Raw genomic sequence first — 16,491 nt, 5'->3', positions numbered from 1 at the left:
TGGAAAATATAAACAAAGGCAGCGTGCAGTTAATCGCTTCGTCTGACACTACGCCCCCGCCAGCAGTTTCAGGCATTAAAAATAACTTTATAGAAACAATCAAACTTGTCGCTGATGGTCTGGTTTGCTTTTGTAGCTCATATAGAGACATCAGAATGAATTTTAGTCTGTTTCATAACCAGCAAAAAACTCCTCACAGGAGCTTTAAGTTTTGAATGAAGGTTAAAACCTACTGCTTCTTTAGGAAGAAGAGAAGCAATAACTTCAGTACATTGAGCAAAAAAATTAAGACATTACAATTTTTATTTTCTGTTGCAAACAATTTCACTAGCTGACAAAATAATTGTATTATTCATACAATATCAAGAGGTGAGGCTTCATTGTAGGAAATATATTAGTCCTGTACAGCACATTCTGAGCTCACTTCTGAAAGGCCCCAGTGTTCAAAATAACATCAATACTGCCATCAGTGTTAGTTAGAATAAATAACCGTTAAAATGTGCTTTAATACATATTGTTTAGATATGTACTGTTGATTTGTTAGTCACACAAAGTGGAGGTAGTTAAGGTAGTCCCAGAATCTGTACTGTTTGTTAGTGACAACATTTAGCCAGCCAGCAGAGATGCATGAAAAATAAAAAGTAGAAAGTGTCATATTCAGAGAGATCTCTTAAATCACCCGGCACATAAGTCCACACTCCTCCAGAAAATACTTCAAAGCAACGACACACTCACGTATCCTCTCACACACACACTCGCTGTGGCCTCGGCTTGCTGACAGTATTTATGGGTGGTGGTCCGGTGTGTTCCTGTTACCTTCCCAGAATTAGGTTGTTGAGGCTGATTTGCAGGAACAGTGCTGAAGGAGAGAGGTACAATACAGAAGGTCAAAGGGCAGAGATGTGACCTAACAAAAGCTTTAACACCGACATGTTCTTATACGCGCTGTGTGTATAGCAGTGTTTGTTACCTGTTGCTTCAGTGTGCAGTTTGGAGCCGTCAGCGCTGGTCACCTTACATGAAATGAATTTTTTTCTGCCTTCCAGCTTCTCCACACAGGATTCCATCACCACTGTGGTGCCCAGTGGGATGGGGCTTTGGGACGAGACAAGTGTTTGTTAGGGCAAACTGACAACAGATAATCACAGTCATACAATATGAAGATGTTGGCTTTACTAATGCACTTATTTCTTATTTAAGGTCACAATCTATTTATCTAATCTATGACCCCCAGCTGTCCACAGTGAGCAGAAACAGCACTTGGGCTAGGGTGGGACAAAATATCGATACCGCAATATATCGTCGTCCTGACTTGTTCAATTCAAAGGCTGCCAATTATTGATATTTTAATTTACAAATATACGGCGCTCTAAACAGATTTGCAGAATTGCTGTATCGTGATAATATCGTTATCGTGGGCCACGTATCGCGTATCGTATAGTTTCATCTGCGATTCCCACCCCTATTTGGGCCCCTACAGAGATCTCTGGACAGAATATTAAATCATCTATGTGACATCATGAAACATCAATGAACACTACACGATTCAAATCCAGAGCTGGCTGACACCTTTGTGACTTTACTGTACTGTCTGATGTATGAGCACAAGCAGGCTTCTGCAGAGCCTCTGCATCATCTAACCTGTGCACATCATGTCCCCATGGACTCTGACCACTAATCCCAAGTTACAGAGATTAAATGATAAAATTAACTTCAGGGTGTTATATTAAAAGAGGGTCTTTAAAATGCACAGAACGCTATTCTCTCATTTACAATGTTACAATTTGATTAAGCAGACGCTTTTGTCCAAAGCGACGTACATCTGAAGGTTAAGGTACAATAAGGTATTTTACATTTTGGTGAAGATTTAAACTGTGATTTAAACAAATGACTTTGTGTGACAAAAAACAAATATATTTCTCCTGTACCTGCGGTAGTTGATGTTGAGGTTTGCCGTCATTACAGATCCAGAGAGAGAAGCGAGACACCCTGTTACAGTATCAATCATAGTGGCTATTGCCCCCCCATGGACATGGCTGGAAACACACACACACAAACACACAATGTAAATCAGATTCAAAGTTAAAAGTGCAGTTTTATGTATTTGGAAGGTCTAAAACTTGCATATTTGTTATACTTTTATCTAGTTGGTTATTTAAATTTTATTGAAAAACTGATAGTGAAGGGGCAGACAGGGAATGAGGAGAGAGAGAGGGAGAGAGGTAAGACGTGCAACAAAGGTCCTTGACTTGATTTATTTCTCTCTGTTCCACCACTGCCCCAAACAAGATTATTTCAAAGACATACAGTATACGGTATAATTAACAGTAAGTAGCAACGGTGAAGGAGGAACAGTATGTTAAAGTACAACAAGCACAGACACATCCATACACAATCTCCTACAACATCAACAGTTATCTCACCCCGGTGGTCCCTCCAGCAGGTGTCCGGACTGTAAAATGCCCACACATTTCTGCTCCTCACTGTTAATAAACAAAACATACTCAAAGGCTGCCCCCGGTTCTCTGATGTTCCGTGTAAAAAGACGAGCTTTTGACTGCATCATTTTACTAAGATACACTCCACCTGATGGAAGACAAAGGGTACAACATCTGTAAACAGCTATCAGAGGATCTCAAGAAACAAAGAAAACATATGAGTGGAAAAGCAGGTTGTAGGGTATTAAAAATATATATTTAAATAATATATATATTATATTTATTTTTTTTATTTTTTTATTATTATAAAAACATCAACTTTAGCAGCTTTAAAGATGACAAGATTTTCCATATTAAAAAAAGCTTGGATTATTATTGGGTTATGTCCACCTAAACCCACTGAAACAAAAACAAAAGGAGAGCTTGACCCCTTGATTATTGCTATCACTATTAATCAAAACAAACAGTCTGCACACTTTTACCTGTTGCATACTTGAGCAGGCGATTGTAGCCGGGCATTCTCTTCCACTTCCCCTCCTGCTTCTCTCCGTCCGCCGTCTCCACCTCACACATGCTGTTATAATGATCATACAACTGCATCATTTCTGTTCCCCACGTGGAGTTCGGCAGGCTGAAGTCCCGCGGCTTGAAAAAGGGCAACGGCAGCACCTGCAGAACAGGGAAATGCTTTAAAGCTTTGTCTACCTTAAAATTAAGGTTTCTAAGGGCCGGTTTCACAGACAAGGCTTTAATTAAGCCAGGAGTAGGCCTTAATGTGTACTAGTTAAACCAGGAAATTTAAGTGGCTTTCATGGACGTGGCCTAAGTTTAGCTTAGTTAGTCGGTGACTATGGAGTCCTGGAGTAAGGTAAGTAAGCCTAAAAGAGAACACCAGGGTTAAGCCTCATTAGGTTAAGTATGAGCACATGCTGTTGGTCTAATGGTGCTCATAAAAACCCGGAATGGAATTGAAAAACACAGTGACTGGTGTGAACCTGGAGATAAAACAACAGCAGAAGCAAAGATAATTTGTTCAAAATACTTTAGTGAGTCTGAAAAAAGTCTGAAAAAACTGAAACAAAACTGTGTCAAACAATCCAGTAACTGAAAGTAAAATCCAGACTGCTTTCACTGAGCAAGAGAAGAAGAGTGGTTGGGCTGCAATTTGCAGTAAATTCAACACAAATTCAAATATAACAAGAAAAGTTTAACTTCTTGCGAGATATCTTTATTGTTTTCAGTGTTTTACTTTTCTCATATTTCTTTTTTTGTGACATACACTTTAGAATGATATCTGCCTTTATAGACTCTGTGGAAGAACCTTAAACTGGTGTAAACAAATAGAGAATGCAGAGATTGGAAGAGAGCGAATTAATACTGGTGAATTGTACACCACAATATGACCGAAAGTAAATTGGTCAGTGTTTTTGGTCAATATATTCCACTGTCTGTGTCAATCTTTATTCTTTTTTCCTACTAAGGACCAAATGAGTTTATTGCTTCTAATGGAGTATTTTAATCACCGCAAACAATATCTTAAGACGGCTTCGATTTTCTCATTTAATTTTCCGTGCACACTATTTAAATAAAAAAATTAAATAAAAAAAGCCATAATAAATACACTACATATTTAAATGCGTCTCATCTGGTTGTGCTTCAATGTAAAAGCATCTCTGTATGCAAGTCCTTGTTTGTCATTTCTGGCCTGAGCCATGGGCATAACTGCTTGATCCTGATTTTCCATTGGAGGATCAGGACAGCAGCGCTGCTTCAGGTAGTTGTGCAGCACTCCGATTACACTTATCCACAAGTACTCGTCTGGCTGGCCTCTGTAGTGCATGTTGGTCTTCATTTAGATGTTCCAAATAGTCCATTCTTCTTCACAAACAGGACTAAGCAGAAGTTAAACCTGCCTCTTTGAAGGATTCATTTAAGCTTCAATTTAGGCCTAGAGTAGCTCTAACCTTCCCTCTTGCAATCAGCTTAGTTTAATCCAGAACAGGCTAAGTCTATGACTATTTTAAAATAGGTCTGTGCAAGTCGCTTTTAGTTAAGACAGCTCAAACAGGCATTTTAGTCTGGGACTAGGCTTAAGCCTTGTCTGTGAAACCGGCCCTAAAAGGTGTATACTGGCTTCCTCCCACAGTCCAAAGACATGCTCGTTGGGTTCACTGGTGACTCTAAATTGCCCGTAGATGTGAGTGTGAGCCTGAAATGTTGTCTGTCTCTATGTGTCAGCCCTGTGGTTGACTGGGGATCAGTCCAGGGTGTACCCCGCCTCTCACCCAATGACAGCTGGGCCTCCAGGCCCCCTCGCAACCCTGAACAGGATAAGCACTATAGATAATGGATGGATGGAAGATAGCTAAGAAGAGCCCTCATGTCAACCTGTGACAGCTCTCTTAACTTCCTGTTTGGGCTCTATATTTTTAGGAGAGAATCAAGTAGTGTAACACTCGCTCAGTTACACCTGTGTCTCCTGCTTCTGCTCCATATAAGCTGGTGGAGTAGGGATGCACCGATACCGATACCAGCATCGGGTATTGGGCGGTATCGGAGCTTCAGTACTTACTCGTACTCATAAAACTATGAGGAGTACCGCACACGAATACCACTTTACAGCTTGACGTTAGCCTTCCGTTAGTCAAGCAGGTAGGCGGAGAAGCTTATCAGCAACAGTTGCAGTTGCATCATTATGTCTATTTACTTTGTTAGAGTCAGAAAGTGAGGAACATCTGATGAAAATGAAACATGCTTTTGAAGTCATTATGAGAACTATAATATATATTATTAAGTACTCATATCGGTACTTGGTATCGGGGAGTACCCAAATGTAAGAACTTGTACTTGTACTTGTGGTATCGGTGCATCCCTATGGTGGAGTAATGATGCGTTCCATTTACCTCGGAAGTTGGAATTCGGAAGTGGGAATGACGTCACACCCGAGTTAATCACATTCCAGTACAACAAGTCGGAAAACCAAGATATGGACCCCTCCAGTAAAACAGTTGTTGTGCTTGCTCTCTCAGAATACAGACAACAACAGAACAAATATGAGGTCCACACCATGTCCACAGATAGAAATTGGACAGTACTGTGTGTACGACTGATTTTAATGAGACACCAGACAGAAGTGATAATAAACAGTCAACACTAAAGCTTTCATTTACTGTTGATGCACGGAGCAGCCGTCATTGATTGTGAGGTCGGGGTCGGTGAGGTTCCTCCGACCTTCAGTCGGAAATCCCACCTCAGGGGGCGCTCCAGTTGAAATTTCGGACTGTGAACTCGGAAATTCCGACTTCCAAGTACAAATGGAACGCACCATCAGTCTCTCTCTCTCCCCTGGGACATATGTTGTTTGGAGTAGACTTTGTCTTTGTTTACCACACTTCACTTTTCACTCATTTAACAGGCAAAGCACTACTGATGTTTACTGATTTACATACTTTACATTGTCATTGTTTAACTTAGATTGGGTTAAATAAATGTTTACTTTAAAGTTACATGTGGTCATGTCTTCTTTTCCTTCCCTTGAGCCAGACTTAACACACTTTGTTTCCTCAGGTATATCTAGTCTAGTCTTGGAAGTGTTGTGAAGTAAAAACCATATGCAGCCACTGTCCTGTAGAGTTTTGCTTCTTGGTCTAAGAACTGTAATAAGTACATCAACCTCACGTCAACAGAAACCAGAAAATGTTGTGTGTAATTAATTCCCACTGTCAAAGAGGTTCTTTCACTATAGAGGTATGAGGTTGTAGTTTGCAGTGGTGGTTTGCAGACTTTCTAATAGAGTTTCTAATATTAAATCCCCTCCAGTTCGTACAACATTAGAAACAGCTCTCAATGCATTGCAGTCCAGTTCAACGCTACTGCAAAGTACAACTAAAATAAATACATAAATAAAAAAAGACATGTTGAATAAATAACTCTCTGACAGGTGGACCTAATAGAGTGTCCACTTGGTGTTTATCAGTATTGCATTATAGAATTGCATATGCTGTGATGCAGAATGTGTGCATACTGTACAAAGACTAAACAGAGGTTTAGCTAACCCATCCTTTTTCCTGCATGGCTTAAATATTAACATTTTGACTAAATATGAGAGCTGCAGCATAATGCATATACATTTTTTACATGACTATTGTATGTATTACACCAGGACTGTACAATGACGGCACCACAGGCTAACTACACCCATCACTGAGAAACATCTGGAAGACAGAAACACCCATTCAAAAACATCCGACCAGTCCATTCAAGCACTTTCCTAACATTTCAGTGCACCTACCGCCATGCTCCGTACAGAGGGGCTCCTCGATGAAACGCTATAAATCGGATGTCTGATACTCCACATGGCTGAGAGTGAGACGAGCCGGTGAAAGCCCTTAACAATATTAGTGCTGACGCTCCTCGCCATCTTTACAATTCTATTTAAAAGGTAGTAACTGTACCTGACGGAGCTGCCTGTATTTTGGTAAAGATAACTGATGTTCAAACCAACTGTAAGCTAGCGTTTCACTAGGCAGCTGTCGAAAGCTTTTGCTAGCTAACGGTAGCTAGCACTGTAACAAAATAAATACTGCCGTTGCTGTAACAATTAGCTGCTGTAATTGTGTTTCGCTATCTCGGAAAATAATAAAGCCCTGATATGACACGCTGGGATTGTCTCACCGGTGACTTTCATGTGTCATCTGCTGCCTTTCCGGCATGTGTAGAGTCTACGACAGCGTCCTTTTGGTCACGTGATTCCCAGTTTGCACTGTGATTGGCTTTGGAGGACACTGTAAACACTCTGGTAAGGTAAACACATAATGTGAATATAATAAGCAAGTAAATGTAACTCTGAGTATACGAAGTGTAGTATTGTTTAAGTAAGTATTTATACTGTGTGAGTAACTTGGAAAAATGAAATATTCATATTTTGTGGTTTCATTATTTTTATTTCATGATTTATTATTTCATAATCTGACTTTACATTTAAATATGAGGATTGTTAAATTTACATCACAACATTACAAAGCACAAAAAAATCATACCTGAGAGTGCAATTGAATACTTTCTGCAACATCCACATCCAAAAACACCCAACCCTTTGAATAAATGATTTTCCTCATGCAGGTAAAATGTTTAAAAGCACAGTTTAAATGATCAGATGTCTTTTGCTGAATGCAATGATTAAATGATAAAGAGAAAGGCCTGAACTCAGAGAAACGGTGAAACCTGTTTTACAAAAAAACTGTTTAAACATTTGAACATTTCAAATATTTGAAACAACCGTGTCAACAACAAGTTTTTCCACTTTTCTAAAACAACAAACATGAACTTGTAAGCAAACCTTTACGTCATTGAGAAAATAGACCTTTAAAACGTTCGTTAGGACTGACTATTGACTTAGAACTCATATCCATGTGAGTTTGGATACTGAGCATCAGATGTTGCCATAATTACAACATACAAATGATCAACTGTGTTGTTGAGACACATAGATGTTGCGGGACAGTTTTACAAATGTCTATCAAACATGAACTGTGTTCTCTAAGCTCCATGATATTTAAAGCTTTTATGTATGAAAATTTCCATGCCAGCAGTCTTTTTACAGCCTTGTTTTAACAATATGTTTATTGTTTCACATTTGATTATTCGAGGAAGTGCAAGACATTTACAAGAGCATATAAACCACCCCTCCCCCCTCCGATAATTCTTCTCGATAAAGAAGGAAACATTTCAAAAGGTCAAACACACTCGACAGTCTGTTAATGATTGTCTTCTTTGATCATTAATTTCCCAAGATGCCATGCTCTTAAAATATGTAAAAGGTTTCCATGTCTTTTCGTATTGCATCTTAGTGAGTAATCTTTTATCCACGTCTCCATACTAGCTCTTTTATGTTTTCTTCCAGTTAACCACCACTATGCTTTCAGAAAGCACATCTTATTTAATATAGTTTCTCCCTGTCTCTATGGGAGATGAGGACGATACACTCCTAAATAGTAGTCTTAGGGAGAGACATTATCTGTCAGTCATACATATCACCTAACCCTAAAAGGTTTGTACCATGTCACATTCCCATATATACTTGTTACACATATGAGTTACCGATACTCACAAGTCTTGCTATGATTTATGAACACTTCTCCAGATGCTATCCTAACCATAATGCTATCACAATAAGACCTTAATCTTTAGCAATACAACAATCCTCAGTGGTTTTGTAGTATCACTTAAGCCACCTATGAAACAATAAATGACTGCATAGGAGAGCTACATAATTTGTTTTACAGTAAACATCAGTACGTTGGCCTTTTAGAAGTTGTTGAATCAATCAATGCTTATTAAACCACATGTCTGTCTCAGAAAAATTCCACAATCTAAACCTTTAATATGACTTTTTTTTTGGTCTGGAACAGTAGCTACAGTCAGGACACTAAAGGCAAACGTTGAGGTCTCAGACTCAAAGCAGACAGACTGGCTGCAACCTTCTTTCAAACGTTTTAGTTTGAGTTTAAACGATAGAACAGTAAATAGGGATCAACTCTGAATGCTAAGCAGCTCTTCATTTTGGGGTATAGTTGCAGCGAGACACCCGTCACTAGGGGGAGCCAGAGGACCATGCCACGGCTGTCATTTATCATCTTTGGGTTTTGGATGAGTAGGTGGTAGATTCTTTGAACGTGTCATAAGCTTATGTACAATACATTTAATCCACAGCTAATTTTAAAGTATTTTGGTTGTGGCTTTGCTGTAAAGACGCTCCTTACATTAGAGAGATAGAGATCAGCTAGACAACATGTCTTTAATAATTCAAACATGTTGATCTTTTATCTCACTTAACCTGGGTGTTATTTTGATGCGCATACACTTTTGGTTTCACTCGCTGCAATCTATTTGATTAACAAATTCCTCCACCCGCACACATCAGACAGGTGTCCTTGTGCTTTTCTTGCCGCCTGTGGTCTTTCAGGTTTCACAGCGAGCAGGGCAGCAGACTAAATAGGTGCCTCAGGGACCTGAAGACTCAGGGGCCTCACAACGCCACATAACCAGTTAAATCAGGAGAAGGTATCCTGGTAATCACTGTACATTTATTTGGCAAGGCTTTGATTACAAGTCACAGTTTCACAGAGACAAAAAGGCCAAAGTAGATCCAACAATCACAGATGTGTAACATATTTCCTCTCCCAGTGTCCTTGCAATTTGATGTTTCTTATTGTAAACAAGCAGCGCTGTAACCACATCAGGATGTTATAAAATGCGTCCTTGTTTGCAAAACTCAATGTTGCATAATCCTGAGTTGCTTTATTGAGAGATTCCACACAGCTTCCTGCAAAAACCAGAAAAGAAAAAGTCCTTATGTGATGACGCTTTCTTACATCTTATTATTATGTGGTCCTGTTCTACAATGTGATATAATGTGTTTATAATGTTTACAATGCAAGGCGTGAGGCTCTCTGATGCTCCGATTGCCTGAGCTGACCACACACACTCTTACTCTGAGGATGCGCTCTTACCGTGCTTCCTCCTTGGTCGTATCTGCAAAGGCACAAATAGCTTTGTCTCTATCCAGAATCTGTTGCTTCAAGCCCTGAATTTCCACCTCGGCCTTCTGTTTAGCCACTTCGTGATCAGCTGAGAGAAGAACGGAGCATAACAGAAGGAGACAACGATTCCAATTAGTGTACAAAATGAACATTTCTATATTTAATTCATTATAAATGATCATTAAAGGCATCAAAATGTTAGAAGCAGCTGCTAATAATTGAGAGTTTCAATTGAATAACAGATAGGAATGCCGGGATTTCCGGTTGATTCTTCAGAGGCCTCCTGTATCTAGTGTGTGACAGACATGAGCAGGTCAAACCAACCTCTGTCTTTTAAGAAGGCCAACAGAAAGCCTCATCTTTTGCCTGGATTAGTTTGGGATTGGCTAATATTAGCATTCAGAATCACACTTTAAACAATCTTCCCAGAGCTGACATCAGCAGAGAAAAGGTGAAGCAACAACAAATAGCTGCCTTACCTTTGAGTTTGGTAATGGACTCTACAATGTCTGTCTTCTTCTTCGCTGCTTCTTCCTACAAAAGGAAAAGTGAAATAATTGGTCGGAAGTCAGTTCAGGTGCAATCACATGAAGCCTAAAAAGCTAAACTTCACTGGAAATATTGTTTTTGATTGATGATGGCTCGTGTGTGTGTGAGTGTGACTTGCCTTTTGCTTGTTACAGTCCGCCAGACTTTGAACAAATCCCTCTGTTGACTTTGCAGTTTCTTCCTTCATCTTCTTCATATTTTCCACCTTGCTGTTGGCGGCGCCCAAGCTTTTCTTCAATACATCGATTTTAGCTTTCACTTCGACAATGGCTTCCTCTTTCCTCTTCACCTCGGCCGAGTTCTCCACCATGCGGGTTTTCGCGGAACGCAGCTTCATCTCCTGTCGCACGGTTTGGAAAATCATCGCCACCAAGACGGCCAAGCTCAGGGAAACTAAAACCGCCGCTAGCTTCATCTCGGTGGACTGGAGGAAGGATTGGATCTACTCGGGGGAGACTAGCTAGCCGGTGACTCGTTGCTCATTCCGGTTGTCTGTCCGGTCGTTCAAGCGTGCCTCCTCCAGCTCGTCTGAAAGCGCTGTTCTTGTAACCTGCTCTACCTGCTCAGCAAGCTGGGCGTGACCATGCACCTGTTTCCACCTGAGACCTTCGCCCTCTGCTCCGGGAGAAACGCAAACACCGAAAACGGATTCACATCATGTTTCCCTTGAATATCTTCTTTACTCATCTCATTCACCTCATCTTTTAATATCATGTAGGCCTGTACCGTTTGGGTTTCAACTATAAAGCTAAAAAGGAGGGTATGTGTGGAATTGGTAATAAAAACAAAACACCGTTATACAAACTCAAAATCTTTGTTCTTGGTACTAATTGTTGAAATTTACTCGTAGGCTCCAATAAACACAATCTCCTCCTTAAATAATAAGAAAGGTTGTTAAAACGCTTGATATGTGCCCTTTTTATTGAAATGTTGTGTTTCTATTTCTCGAAAGAAAAAACAAATAACCAAGTAGGTCTACATACATTTATAAAATAATAATAAAATTGAGATAGCTAGCTTAAATATACCTTATGCTATCTATCATGGAGGATTTACTCATTTCTTCGTCAGCATTACTTCACACATTAAGAAAACAAAGATGATGTTCTTTTAAAATGTTGTTTTTATAAAGGAATATATAGGCTACCCTTCAAAAAAAACTGTTTTTTTTAAATGCCATGATAGCACAGTTTTATGTTCTTGCAAAATAAATAAACAAAGTTTAAAAGATAATGATAAAGAATATAACTCTACCTAAAAGTATGTAAAATACCAAAGACAACATGCTACATTCATGCATTAACAAAAACAAATATATAATATAACGCTAGAAGTGCCCTTAATAACAACATAATACTTTGAATTGATTTTTACTATTTTTATGTGAACACATCTTCCACTAATGTTTCTGAATAAAGTTGAGAAAATATTATATAAAGTCAATATGAGCCTGCCTTGAATATATCTAAATACATGTTGTACTGTGCGTCAAAGTTAGATTTAAAAAGAGTACATAAGTTGTTACTGACTAAATGTAATAGAGCAGTTTGTCCACTGTCAACACAAAAGAGGTATTATAAACGTGGGCGAGCCTGCATATCCAAAGTGATATTTGTTTATGAGGTCATCTAGTTTAATCGAGGTGAGCACACAAGGCCCTTCAGGTACCATGCAGGAAGAGGGCGTGGTTTGCAGTGACACAGGGAGAATGCTGCTCAGCTCTGACCCAACACACACGTCTCAACGTCCAATCCACGAGCGCAGGTGAGTGTCCTGATTGACTTTAATTCGGCAAACACGGAGAGGTGTAACCACGGAGACACGGGGAGCTGTGATCAGGCTGGGGACTTGTTTGTCTCTGAATCCCGCATGGACGTAAAAGAAACCGTGCTGTGACACCTGTAGGAAGAACCTTTATCACTCCAGGACACATATTTCACTCACTCTCACACAAAAAAGGCGCACAGCTCCGGTGAAGCATGAAGCTGCAGCTGTTCCTGCCTCTGTCAATAGTCGCGTCCGTCATTTTGGTGGGGGTCATTAAAATGCGGAAAAAGGAGCACGACAAAGAGGACAGAAGGAGCAAGTTTCAGGAGATCAAGCTGCGGGTGACCTACGACGTGCTGGGAGAGTACCAGAACGAGAGGTCGCACATGGAGTCCTTGCTGGGGATTCAGGAAACCGCGTTAAAAGTTCTGGAAGAGGAGTTTGAACCGGTCAAGACCAAAAAAGACAAGGCCGAGGGAGAAGTCAAAGCCTGCCTCTCAGGCCAGGTGAGGAGGGAGTTCAACACGTGTAATCAGTGACTGAATGTGAAAGTAGTCTAATGATTGATTTGGTTTAAACAGAGAGGTTGTGACACCTTAAAAGTTTAACTGTTAAGAGAGGAACTTAACCTTTAATGTAAATTTAACACATTACTTTAACACTTTAAGTAGCATAACCAGGCTTTTTAGAATCACTTGATGCATCTAATCCCTTCCTGATTTGACGTGTCACGTCAGTTGTACGCACGAGCCAAAAGACACGCATAACCTGTTACACCTAGAAATGCAGGCTTATCTGGCATTGTCAGAATTGCCACATACTTCCCTTAAAACTAGAGGTATCATAGATTGTCAGGAAAAAAACAACGGGCCTACTTTAAATGAGAAACTTTTAAAAACAGATGTTCAAGTAGGACCTCCAATACTCATGATTAGGACAGAACAGTCAGTTATGTGTTGCACTGTAGCTCTGGGTGGTTATTTCTCTGCAAATCAGACATACACATCTTTCACACGCTGCCATTCATGAACAGTATATACATAACATTTTTCAGAACATCTTCGGGAAAACATCCAAAAAGAATCTTTTAGGGCACAGAAAATGGGGTAATTGGAAATACATAATCAAGATGTTAGGACATATAATAAGTGTTTCCTAATATTTGTTTTTCTGTTTTGAATCTAAAAACTTTGTGTCGCTGAGGTTCTGTTTTCCACTTGCAGACAGTTGTATCAGGTGAGCTGGGTGTTGCAGAGCAAGATCTCAATAATATCAAAGGTAAGTGCTGATATATGGGTGTTATTGTGGTTATGGATTGATTAACTGAGGAAAAACTTTTTGTGATAATTAGTTAAATTCATGGTGTCGTCTCCTTAACATTTTCAGCTGACAACGAGAAGCAGAAAACCAGCTGGGATACAGAAGTTGACACACTGAAACAGAAACTCGCGGCTCGGAGCGAAGTGTGTAACCATTTGAAACCAGGATCATCAGCAGCAAGGTAGAGATACTACTTAAATGGAATATAGAGCTCACTCGGATATCCATAATGACATCAATGCATTCACACTGTTTTCTGTTGTTTAACTTTCTCTTACAGTCAGTTGTGTGGCGGTGAAGAGGTTAAAGCAGAGGCCCCTAAGCCAGAAGAAGCTAAAGCAGAGGCCCCTAAACCGGAAGAAGCTAAAGCAGAAGCTCCTAAACCGGAAGAGGCTAAAGCAGAGGCTCCTAAACCGGAAGAGGCTAAAGCAGAGGCCCCTAAACCGGAAGAAGCTAAAGCAGAGGCCCCTAAACCGGAAGAGGCTAAAGCAGAAGCTCCTAAACCGGAAGAAGCTAAAGCAGAGGCCCCTAAACCGGAAGAGGCTAAAGCAGAGGCTCCTAAACCGGAAGAGGCTAAAGCAGAGGCTCCTAAACCGGAAGAGGCTAAAGCAGAGGCTCCTAAACCGGAAGAGGCTAAAGCAGAGGCTCCTAAACCGGAAGAAGCTAAAGCAGAGGCTCCTAAACCGGAAGAAGCTAAAGCAGAGGCCCCTAAGAAAGCATGAAGAACTACAGCATGTGTTTTCCACTTTACAACACTTCATCTGTGAACAACATATTTTGATACGTGACCAGGTTCCAGCACGTTGCTTTCCTGGGTCGATGTCACGTGTGGTTCAGGTACTGTAGGAGCTCCAAAAAGTAGGTAAATAGGAGTACTATAAAGATTTTGCTAGTCAGGGTGTAAATGAATATTCCTTTGCAATTTATTTATTTTTATGCAAAAAAAAAGAAAAATGACAGACAACAAATTTTGATGTGGGTTACATGTTTTTTTGTTGTTGTTTTTATGTTTTGTATGTTGGTGTAAGATGCTTTATAATAAACAGATTGTGTCTTAACGCACATATTTTGTGATGGCTTGGTTCAAGAGTTCATGCACATTGATTGTAACTGAAAGTAAATGTAAGAAATAGATGAACAAAAGGAAGACTAATGTTGGTTTATCCAGGTGCAAGGTTTGTCTAATTAAGTTTGGGTTTATGGCACCAAGAGAACGAATACGGAGCTGTGACTGAACTTTGTTTTAAACAATGGTGTACTATATGCACAGTATCTTGTCAATAATGTACTTTAACTAAAACTTTAATAAACAAGAATATTTTCCAATGACATAAATTGTCATTAATGACCAAACAACCTACACCTACATCTCTACACTTATCTGCAGAATGCACTCAAAGTGGCAAAGGTAGATATATATATTATATTTATATATTATAAATATACACATATATTTATATGTAAAGCACTGTGATGTATTTGGTGAAAGTGGAGATCATTTTAATGTTTATACAATAGTTCAAATATCTTCAGTTCAAGTACTTTAAATGTACTTTGGTACATTCTAACGTTGCATACCATCCATCCATTACCAATACAGCTTATCCCGTTCAGGGTCGCGTGGGGGCTGGAGCCAATCCCAGTTGTCATTGGGACGTTGCATACCACTACATCTTAAGCCCATTTCCCACTGGTGCCACAGATAGGTAGGGTTTGCAATAACAAAAAGATAACGACGTCTATCTCCTTCTCAATTCTCTTCGGCCCTTGGCTTTGCAGAGCAGCAATGAGCTCACATAGAGCTAACATAAACAACGACTCTGGGCCAGAGCCTTTTTTTTTTTAAATGAATGATCTCGTCACAGAGCTCATTCTTAAGGAGGGATCTTAGTGTATCTCACAATACGATACGTGATACGTAGCCCACGATAACAACAAGACAATCATATAATGATACATCAAGATATCTGATTAACTTCTTCTTCAGCCAATTAATTTCCGTTGTGCCGTATCAATATTTTGTCCCCCCCTAATATTGAGTATCTGACAAACAGGCCAGTACAACATTTGTTTTTGTTCTTTTCCCGTCTCATTAAAGCTGCAGGTTAAACTGGGGCTATATAAGATTTCAATAAAACACAGTAAAGTTCCCAAAGCAATTTCAGTCTAAACAGTTGAATAGCATTAAGTATGATATAAAGTATAATCTTCATCTCAAGCGGTGATATTTTAGGGGTGCTGTGGAGAGATGTTGTGTAATATACATGTGCTTAGTCTCCAGTAGCAGGGCAGCTTCAGCCTCCCATCATCTTCGCTTCACTGTTTGAACCAACAGCTGCACCTAAGAGTTCTGGTTCACCTGTAAAATGTCACGGAAATAGGGCTTTGCGTCACAAATTAACCTCTTTGGGAACCAAAATAAACCATTCTTTAAAAACTTCACGAACCTCCAGGGATCATTGTTGGAAGGTCGTGGGTGTATTTTGGGGGGATAGTGTGTCTTCACATATACACATCAAAAAACGTTGCACACATAATAGCTCCTTCAGAATGGTAATTATAACCTTTGACAGAATGTACAGCAATTATTCAAATGTGCCACACATAACCCACATTGTACACAAAAGTCAGGATGTGGGATGTTAAATAGACCCAAGGTTGGGAAATGCTAACACTAATATCCTGGTTGCAAAGGTAATGGTTAACACGTACAATGTGTGTGTAAAGTGTTGGCTTGTTTTCTGTTTATGAGCTCAGTTATTTGACTGGATGTAAATCGAGGACGCTATGGGGACACAAATAAGTCTGAAGCAGGAAAAGAGACACTAAAACCATCTTTTACTGAAGAGCATCGGCCTTTAGTATCTGTCTCTTTG

General features: G+C 39.7%; 2 protein-coding genes and 1 long non-coding RNA gene across 3 annotated transcripts; 1 reads left to right on the top strand and 2 right to left on the bottom strand.

Moving 5' to 3' along the window:
* Positions 1–315: 315 nt before the first annotated feature.
* them4 (thioesterase superfamily member 4) lies at positions 316–7,114 on the bottom strand. The gene is made up of 6 exons (XM_069656927.1): positions 6,730–7,114; positions 2,921–3,107; positions 2,424–2,586; positions 1,929–2,036; positions 971–1,095; positions 316–859 (listed from the first exon to the last, which is right to left on the bottom strand). The coding sequence occupies exons 1-6, from the start codon at positions 6,856–6,858 to the stop codon at positions 813–815; spliced, it is 759 nt and encodes a 252-aa protein (XP_069513028.1). The 5' UTR covers positions 6,859–7,114; the 3' UTR covers positions 316–812.
* Positions 7,115–9,503: 2,389 nt separating this feature from the next.
* Positions 9,504–10,534, bottom strand: LOC138583581 (uncharacterized). Its single transcript, XR_011305427.1, has 3 exons — positions 10,459–10,534; positions 9,950–10,067; positions 9,504–9,762 (listed from the first exon to the last, which is right to left on the bottom strand). It is a non-coding gene; the product is annotated as an uncharacterized lncRNA (long non-coding RNA).
* Positions 10,535–12,265: 1,731 nt separating this feature from the next.
* LOC138584437 (neurofilament heavy polypeptide) lies at positions 12,266–14,933 on the top strand. The gene is made up of 4 exons (XM_069656674.1): positions 12,266–12,801; positions 13,519–13,573; positions 13,682–13,796; positions 13,896–14,933. Exons 1-4 carry the CDS (start codon positions 12,508–12,510, stop codon positions 14,335–14,337), a joined length of 906 nt encoding a protein of 301 aa, XP_069512775.1. The 5' UTR covers positions 12,266–12,507; the 3' UTR covers positions 14,338–14,933.
* Positions 14,934–16,491: the final 1,558 nt, after the last annotated feature.

Source organism: Semicossyphus pulcher, unplaced genomic scaffold (assembly GCF_022749685.1).
Source record: "Semicossyphus pulcher isolate SPU_LCO1_2020_fin unplaced genomic scaffold, fSemPul1.0.p SCAF_9, whole genome shotgun sequence".
Taxonomy (NCBI): Eukaryota; Metazoa; Chordata; class Actinopteri; order Labriformes; family Labridae; genus Semicossyphus; species Semicossyphus pulcher.
The sequence above is the reverse complement of the archived record's forward strand: the minus strand, read 5'-3'. Positions and strand labels throughout refer to the sequence as shown.

Bases quoted from the DNA above. Each gene is read 5' to 3' on its own strand.
- them4 (XM_069656927.1), bottom strand. From the start codon at position 6,858: ATGGCGAGGAGCGTCAGCACTAATATTGTTAAGGGCTTTCACCGGCTC. The intron at 2,587-2,920 runs GTAAAAGTGTGC...GTCTTCCATCAG, and splicing joins CCTGCTCAAGTATGCAACAG to GTGGAGTGTATCTTAGTAAA. The intron at 1,096-1,928 runs GTACAGGAGAAA...CTCGTCCCAAAG, and splicing joins CTCAACATCAACTACCGCAG to CCCCATCCCACTGGGCACCA.
- LOC138584437 (XM_069656674.1), top strand. From the start codon at position 12,508: ATGAAGCTGCAGCTGTTCCTGCCTCTGTCAATAGTCGCGTCCGTCATT. The intron at 12,802-13,518 runs GTGAGGAGGGAG...TTCCACTTGCAG, and splicing joins AAGCCTGCCTCTCAGGCCAG to ACAGTTGTATCAGGTGAGCT. The intron at 13,797-13,895 runs GTAGAGATACTA...TTTCTCTTACAG, and splicing joins CCAGGATCATCAGCAGCAAG to TCAGTTGTGTGGCGGTGAAG.